The sequence below is a fragment of the Musca autumnalis genome, unplaced genomic scaffold (assembly GCF_047663935.1).
Source record: "Musca autumnalis isolate F117 unplaced genomic scaffold, ASM4766393v1 scaffold_1, whole genome shotgun sequence".
In the NCBI taxonomy this organism is placed as follows: Eukaryota; Metazoa; Arthropoda; class Insecta; order Diptera; family Muscidae; genus Musca; species Musca autumnalis.
Genome location: NW_027411644.1, coordinates 9,275,461 through 9,284,492, shown reverse-complemented (window position 1 = coordinate 9,284,492; position 9,032 = coordinate 9,275,461). Strand labels below are relative to the sequence as shown.

At 35.3% G+C, this 9,032-nt stretch overlaps 1 protein-coding gene across 1 annotated transcript; it reads right to left on the bottom strand.

Moving 5' to 3' along the window:
* Positions 1-547: 547 nt before the first annotated feature.
* Positions 548-8,599, bottom strand: LOC141391361 (uncharacterized). Its single transcript, XM_073964270.1, has 9 exons — positions 8,593-8,599; positions 8,049-8,513; positions 7,262-7,983; positions 6,745-7,194; positions 2,583-2,626; positions 2,258-2,522; positions 2,026-2,176; positions 1,230-1,963; positions 548-1,094 (listed from the first exon to the last, which is right to left on the bottom strand). The coding sequence occupies exons 1-9, from the start codon at positions 8,597-8,599 to the stop codon at positions 621-623; spliced, it is 3,312 nt and encodes a 1,103-aa protein (XP_073820371.1). The 3' UTR covers positions 548-620.
* Between the last annotated feature and the right edge of the window lie 433 nt (positions 8,600-9,032).

Below are 9,032 nucleotides of genomic sequence, written 5' to 3'. Positions count from 1 at the left end.
AGTGAGCTTGTCAATCAATTTTCCTGTCAACATTCATTTGCCTCCAAGCTTTTTGTTACTCTTTACTAAACTTCGAAGGCGGGAACCAATACGCTTTTAGACGTGTCCGATACATTCCTTCTTTATGACTTCTACCTCGCCATATGGATTAGAGTTTAATAGAATTCATTTCAGGGAATTCCTAACAGGTAGCCATTGTGAGGTACATTAAAATTATGCAAAGATCGACTTGACACTCTATACTACCAGTACTTCAAAATAAGCCAATAAAGTTTTTTCGAATTTTGGAAATATACAAGTAGGGATAACCCCTTAAGACACGCCGTTCGTACTCTGTGCGGGGTGCACATTAATATGAGAGAAGTCTCCCTTGTCCTTTCCGGGATGTTTTTAGAACAATTATATTATAATCATATATGTACTATCTTCTTCAGGGAATTTTTTCTCAGTGAGGCGTTTTCCTAAGAAAAATATGAGCTGTTGTATTTTCCCGAAAGAAAGAAAGAACCTTTAGTATTTAATTTTAGTATACAATTAAGCTTTAGCATTTTCGGGTACACTCGTACTTTATTTACACAGAATGGTTTATTTACAAAAAGGAATTATCACATTTTAAATCTTCAACATAATTGATCTGGTTGATAAATTGTATCCCAAGCCATTAGATCTTTCTTTTCTGGTATAAGTTTAAATTCAACAATATCGTCTATATTCAATGCTTCATACGGATCGGTAGCTTGGACAGGTTTCCATTTTATTAATACATTTTCATTAGGTAAACCACTCAATTCAAATTCATCCAATTTGTTTAATTTTGCAAAGTCTACAAAAATCTTTACCATTTTTTGGATGGTTTGATATTCTTTGGTATCCCTTTCCAATTTCCAGGAATAAAATGCGTGCCAAAGATAGGAAATATCATCTGCATGGGCAACACCAGTTTTAATGTCATCACCGCAGAATCTCTTACGATGATGGTTGAAAGTGGGTGAATCAAATCCAAAGCGATATAAATAGGTTGGGCCAGTGGAGTGCTTTAGACGCGATAATATGGAGCGATGAATGCCATGCCAGAACATTTTAATGCCAGAATACTAAACGACAAAAACAGAAAAATTCAATAATTTATAAAAAAAATTTTTTTTAATAAAGTTTTAGCAATGAGTTCCAAATTAAAAACAAGTAGAATTAGTGATTTTTTTCAAAAGATATTCCACTCCAATACTCACATATATAATTGTCTTTAAATCACATTCATCTGGCCGGTTATCACCAAAATGATTTTCTGCCAACTTTTTGACTAATTGTAAATTCTTCTCTCTATCATTATTCGCTCTTACATCATAGGGCAACAATCTCTCGGGATCAAGTGTGTAAGCCTTTAACATTTGAGGAAACATTTTCAGCTTCGGATACATAAGTAAACCTTCATCAGATGTACCACCAAACATTACGGGTATTCCGTTGCTCCAAGCTGTTGCCATCATTTTACGAGGATGCTCTGGTACTACACAGGACTCTGAGACATATGGTTCAATACATGGTCCAAATGCAAAAGAAACACCATTTCTTGTATCCTCATCATTGAGTAAATCATGGCAAACCAATTTTGCAGGATCAAGTGAACGCAAATACTGTATAACTTTGCTATCATTATTTTCTCCCTGGTATCCGTGAGTCTTGGCCAAGCGATAAGCATAATCCTTGGGTGGAGTTATGGCCCAATTGTTGAACATTGTGCCCGACATACAAATGGCTTTGTTGAATAGTCCTTTCGTTTGTTCGGTGGCTGTTAGAAAATGTGTCGATGCTCCACCGGCACTGTCGCCAAATACAGTGATGTTCTCAGAGTCTCCATTGAAATGCTGAATGTATTGTTTAACCCATTTTAAGGCCAAAACCTGATCTTTAACACCAGCATTGCCGGGCACTTGGACTGAGGGATCTTCAACACTAAGAAAACCTGAAGTACACACAATTACTTGCAAAAATTCTTGATAACTGTAGATAGCACGACTCGCTTACCTAGTGAGCAGAGACGATAATTTAATGTCACCACCACAACGTCTTGACTCATAAAATAATCAGGGCTATACATGTGACGCGTTGCTTCTCCAAACAGAAAACTGCCGCCATATATCCAAACTAATACCGGCAAAGGTTTGGGGGAGTCCAACTACAATACATTAATTTATTTAATTTATTGCATATGTACTTAAATCCGACCTCTGCAATTTCCTTTGATTATTATACTTACTCGTTTGCTATACACATTCAAATACAAACAATCTTCAGAGCCCTCAACAACACCGGTCATAGGATTTTTCTGTATGGGTTTAATATTGAAATCTGTACAATCTTTAACTCCAGTCCATGGTTCAGCGGCCAGTGGTGCCTTGAATCTTAACTCTCCCACCGGTGGCTTACCATACGGAATGCCCTCAAAACTGTAATAGTTGTCATCGTAAATGGTCGTTCTGGCTGTGCCTTTTAATTGACCCACAGGTAACTTTATAATATAGCTTAATAAAGTAATTGTTATTGTTGTTGTTGCAGCAATGACTAATCCACAATAAACTTACGATTCATTCATGGTGATGTGAACACTATAACGTTTGACAACGGACTGAGATTAACAAACAAAAAGTCGCTTGTTTCTCATACCCACGGAAAGGTTTTGTATAAAATTTAGTTTGTTATCTTTTGAAAAAAAAAGAATTAAATCTACTTCTCACTTGACGTTATCGCCGCTGAGAGAGCGTTTTATTAGTTTTAAACAATGATGTGCAAGAAAGTATATGTCAAGTACGAATTGACAGAGAATACATGTAATTTTTTGGTACGAAAAAGAAAGTTGATAAGCATTACTCTCTTAAATATCGATTGATAATACGGAAAAGTGTTTTTGGTTAATCGGAGTTTTATTCGTAAAGCAGTGTTGAGCGAAATCGCGAGAGAGGGAAATATAATATTGCATTTTTCTTGATGTTTCTTTACTTATTTCAACATATTTTAAACATAAATGTCCTATAAACTCATTAATAATCTGAATTAATAAATTTAATTAATATAAAATTGCATAAACGTTGATTTGGTGACAGTTCAAAAAAGTTTAAGGTCGCCTAATGCTCATGACTGTCGTAAAGTGAATGATAAGACTTCTTAACTATCTTTCCATCTGTTTTTTTCTCAGTTAAATAGATATTATTCATGTAAATTGGATTGAGAAAATGTGAATTTACTGCAGGTGTATATTGCGATAAAATGATAAAGCAATTAAATAATTACCAACAATATAATTTACATCCATAGGGACTATTGAAAGATATTGAAGCAAGTTATTTTCTATCAATTGTACTGAAATTTGGAAGGAAAGTTCAGCAAGCTATTTATTCTTAAAATTTGAATATTAGTCTGGCAATCCATTTACGCCGTCCACAGTAGTTAAAAACAAAACAACAAACTTAATATACCCTCCAAATTAAATTTGTTTTCTGTTTTAACTCATCGAAATAATCTTTTGCAACCGCATAAAGCAAAGTATATACAGTGGCGGCCAGCTAATTAGGGACAAAAAATTCAGTTTAATAGATTACTCGATTTCATTTAAAAATGTGAAGATTTTGATGAAATAAATTTTGCATATAAGGTATTGGTATAAATAAGCACTATCGAGTGATGTCAAAACGTAAGGAGATACATGGGGGAAATACAACCCACTTTTCTAAAAATGGTCCATATTAGCCTGGCCAGCTAATTAGGGACATTAGTAGTAAAATAAACTTTAAGGTTATTTGATGCATATGCAGCTATGAAGGTAGAAAATCCCATTTTTACAATTATGCAAAGTAGGTTGGCGTGGTGGCCAAATATCGGAGATGTCGCAAAAGTAGGTAATGCATCCCATTTTTCGTGTTTTTAAATCACGCTACAGGTGGCAATTTTGATCGGATCATCACGAAGCTTAATGGGGGTCTCGGAGAAGGCTACTGATTTTGGTGATAGCCGGATTATATTTAGAGGTCATAATAGGCAAAAAACCTATTTGCAGGAAAAGTCAACGTTTTATTACAAACCCAGCAAAATGTTCGATGCCAAAGATGACATTCAATCATGGGTGCAAGTGATCTAGCATGTCATATTTTTAGCATCTTCATCGATGAATTTTATATGAGCGTGGACCCCAAAAGATGACGTTCTTTTCTGGATCCTAGACATGTCATTTCCACCAATGCTTTGGCATGTCATTTCCACCAATGATTTGACATGTCATTTTCACCAATGCTTTGACACGTCATTTTCACCCATGCTTTGACATGTCATTTTAACCAATGCTTTGGCATGTCAGTTTCACCAACCCCTTGGCATGAAATTTTCATGTCTTGTTTGGAAAATGGAAATGCTGTATTGAAATATGGTTTTCATGAAAAACAAAACTCTTTATTAATTCAAACGAAATCATGAAATAGCTACAATTAATTTATCAGTTTAGTTTTTCAAAAGTTTACATCCAAAATTGCAATGTAATCACCACCGCTGCAACGCAAAAGATTACTTCCTCCGTTCTCCGCAACTGATATTCTTTCATCTTACAAAAGGTTTTTTCAATTATCTTCCCATCACCAGTTCAGATTTCAACATGGACTCCAAATGCACTCCTTTAAGTATTTTTATTTCGTAAATTACTTTTATTTTATAATTTTGTTATTTTATAACAACATTTTGGTAATTTATACTCTTTTGTTTAGTGACGGAAATATGTAGGGATCTACAACCCGGCTTGCTTTAGGGATCTCTAAGAACAAAATGTAACGAACGGGGAGGAGAGACTTTTTATGGAAAATACCATTTATGCTTAATTAATTTAATTTTAATTGTTTCTTTCCAAAAGTAGTTTCTTCTTTATTTTCAGATTCTTGTTACTTTTCGTTTCGGACTTTTTTTCAAATTCCAAGAAGCGAGATTTGATTGATTTCATTCTATGTCAGATTTAGAACAGACAAGGGAACTTATAAAATATAAATGTGTGCAGTCCGATTCTATTTTTAGCTCGATGGTTGGGACTTCATATAATACCAATTGTTTAGAAGTTTTAGTTGTTTGATATGTAGGAAATGTGAGACATCATCACGACGACAGTTCTAACAACTTTGGTCTGTTCCAGAAACTGCAAGAATCTACTTATTTTTACTACGATAACAATTTTTCCTTTATGTTATCGGAAAAAATAGTAAAAATTAGTAGATTTTTGCAGTACTGGAACATACCAAAATGAAAATAAACAGGTGTGTAAATAAAAACACAAACATCATCTCTATTGGATCGACGGAATGGGTACAAATGCTGAAGAAAAGATCGGATCTTTCACGACTTCCTTTGCATTGGTTCAAATCCTAATGAAAAGATCGGATCTTTCACGACTTCCTTTGAACCAATGCAAAAGATGACATGAAATCACGTCATCGCAAAGAACCCCTTACGTCAAATTTTGCTGGGAAGTAAATGTTTCAGCCTCTATAAGGGGTGTACCAAAAGCATAACCTTATAATGAAAGTAGAAAATATCACCTTTCTAACGATGTAAAGTAGATGGTCAATGGTAATGCCTCCGTTTTTTCATTTTTTGTGTAATCACACAACAGGTCGGGATTTTGATCAGATCATAACGACATATTGGTGTTAGTGGGCGTCTCACAAAGAAATAAGCCTATTGATGTGGGTGATGTTCGGATAATATTCAGGGCAAAAAACTTATGTGGAAAGCACTCAATGTTTTATTCATATGTGAAGATCACCGCTTCTAGTAGGCGTATACCAAAAGGAAAGCCCGTCAATGGAAGAAGACAAGACTTCCTTTACATTGTTGCAAGTAGGTTGGAGTAGGCGGTCAAACAACGGCGATATCGCAAAAGTAGGTAATGCATCCCATTTTTTGTAGTCATGCTACGGTCGCAATTTTGGTAACGCAATTACATATTTGGACATATTCCAAGGAGAGACCTGGATAATGAATCTAAATCATCTGAGCTTTAAATTAATACATAATGTGGCATTTATGGTAAAATACACTGTGCAACATTTTTAAGGTGATCTTGTGCAAACAATTCGAACTGAGGATTTTTTGAAAGTACAGACCCAAGCGACATAAAACCCTATTTTGGTTTTGTTGTGTCAGATCCAGCTCGGATTTTATGGCCCCATCTAAACATGGTTAAATATTGAGTTTTTAAAGAAATTCGGAGCTATATCTCAGAAATCAATGCGAATCTTCTTCTGACCTCTGAAGCAAATTTGTAGGTAAGAACAAGAAAAAAATATTTGGAGAAATAATGAGCTCGAAAAAAATACATTTATTGCCTCAAATTTCAAAATACATATATGAAAAAATGAGACAATTTTTATACATTTCGCACCGTATCTCCAAAACCGTTATTTTTTCTGAATATTTTCTTTTGGAAAAATATTAATATTTATATATACATATTTAAATTTATATTTAAGGGCTGTTCGAGGATTATTTTGGCATGTTCATCGAAGGCAGTCCATGTGGTTCTGATTACAGCGATATATATTCTTTTCTTGGGCAACTCCAGTACTGTTTTACTTGTTTGATGGAGGAAGTAATCCAAAAAAACCTTAACCTTAAAAAATAAATTTGAAATCTATTTAGTTTTTAGTCTATTTAAATAAATAAATAGATTTTTAATACAAAATATGAATTTCACATTTAAAACTAATACAATACAATATCTGTTAAATTATTGTAAATTTCATCGCGTGCACAACATTTCTCATATTCCGGCTTTGGAATAAACTCTGTCCGCTCATAGCCAATATTCAAACAATAGGGAACAGAATTGCGTTGCAACGGTTCCCAGTGAGCCGGTTGCAGAAGATGATTATTGGGATCTGAATTTTTAGCAAATGCATATAAAGTCTCGATCATCTGTACAATACACTTATATTCTGGTGTATTGGTGTCCAATTTGTATGCATCGGGTAAGAGGAAAATATAACCCAACTCATCGACATGTCCCACACCTCTAACATTGGGCCCACAAAATCTCTGGCGATAGAAATTGAAAAAGGGTGAATCAAAATCAAAGCGATACAAATAAGTGGGAGCAGTAGCATATTTCAAACGTGATTGGACCAGGCGATGTTCATCGTGGTATATCATATTGTATGACTCATTCTACAAGGAAAATATGTATATCGCTTAGTTGTTTTAACAAGAACAATAAAAAGATCATTATAAATACCATTATAGCTAAGTCAAAATTTTCTATTGACATATTTTTGTCTCCAAAATGAAGTTCTTTAATTTTGCTTGCCAATTCTCGTATCAACTTGTCATCCTTCAACGTTTTCAGATTATCGGGCAACATAAGTCTTGGATTTCTTTTAATCATTTCATATGTTTTGGGATCATCGTGGAATTTTTTGTACTGAGCCAGAGCTTCTGTAGAATTTGAGCCCATCATTATGGGGATGTTGTTACTCCATGCTGATCTCTGTGCTATTGCCGGATTTTCGTATATAATTGTATCATCCATGGTTGGCCAACATGGATAAAAGCTAATTATTTCAAACAACTGTTTCTCTTCCTCCGTGAAGACGTCAAAATTTAAAAGTTTCGAGGCATCCACATGGGTAAGAAACTGACACAATGCCTTTTCATCTTCCTCCCTGCCCTCATAACCCAATTTCTTGGCCAAGCGATATTGCCATTTGGGATGTGGAAATGGATCCATATGAAATCCAGCCAATAAGATGGCCTTATGGAAAAGTCCCTTTGCAATGGGTGCTCGCATAAGCATGTGAACCATATGACTCCCAGAGCTGTGGCCAAATAGGGTAATGTTTTCAGGATCCCCACTAAAATAATGACAATTATCACATGTCCATTGTAGGGCCAAGACTGCATCAAGTAGGCCGCAGTTGCCGGGCACTCCCAAGGATTTGTCAGAAAACTTTGTAAAACCTGAAACAATCCGTAAATTCTAATATATCCTTAAATTAAAAATAATATTAAAATTATAGACATACCCATTGCACCCATACGATAGCCCACAGTGATTAGAACAACATCTTTCATCATAAAATAATCCGGTGCCCAAGCACGGCGAGTAGAATCACCCGCATTAAAACCACCACCATGAAGATATACCATAACTGGAAGTTTAGGACGAGCATCTAGTTTTGTAACGTTGACATTAAGAAATAGACAATCCTCCGATCCTTCTACTTGTTTTGTGCGTCGATTCCATTGAAAACATTTATTAGGCGGTTTTGTGCAATCCTTAATACCTGGCCATTTTATAACAGGTCGCGGTGGTTTAAATCGATATTCGCCTACAGGTGGTTGTCCGTAAGGAATTCCATCGAAATAATAGTATTTCTGACCGTAGAGGGCTTCGGTTAACTGTCCCTTGACTTTACCGGTATTTGTTTGAATAATGGGATTTTCTGGAGTGCTGTAATGTAGAGAAGAAATTAATTGGTCAGTCAGTACTTTTGAGTACTAAAATGGACACTGAAGTTATCTTATGCTTTATGTACTCATCCCTTATCCAGATATAAGTGATCGTACAATTCATTTTGTAATATTTATCGCATTTAAGTTATGTTATTGTATAATGGTTGCCAGTCAGCTCTCTGTGCTTTGCAGCATTTAGCAAATCAGTTTTTTGTTACAACATGTGGAGTCCATGACATTTTTGAGCCAGGATGTTTCTTTCCTTCCTCTACCTCGCCTTTCTTCAAAATTGCTTGTAAAATGTTATATTTGATTCGGACCACTACCTTGTTGCAGCAAAGGTACGCACCCGGTTAAACGTAGCAAACAAAGTACGAACAGACACAGCACGAAAGTTAGACATCTGTAAGCTGCAATCACAACAGATAGCCACAGCATATTCGACGCAACTAGCCCAACTGACTAATCAAAGCACTCCTCATCCCGATAGCATATCAGCGCAATGGCAAAGCATTGTCCACTCCATGCAAACAGCCATTATTGGATACTTCACC

What these genes read in the sequence shown, in the direction of transcription:
- LOC141391361 (XM_073964270.1), bottom strand. An exon ending in CTATCGTATGGGTGCAATGG is followed by an intron (nt 7,984 to 8,048) that starts GTATGTCTATAA and finishes GGATTGTTTCAG; the next exon opens with GTTTTACAAAGTTTTCTGAC. An exon ending in CACATCACCATGAATGAATC is followed by an intron (nt 2,523 to 2,582) that starts GTAAGTTTATTG and finishes TACTTTATTAAG; the next exon opens with CTATATTATAAAGTTACCTG.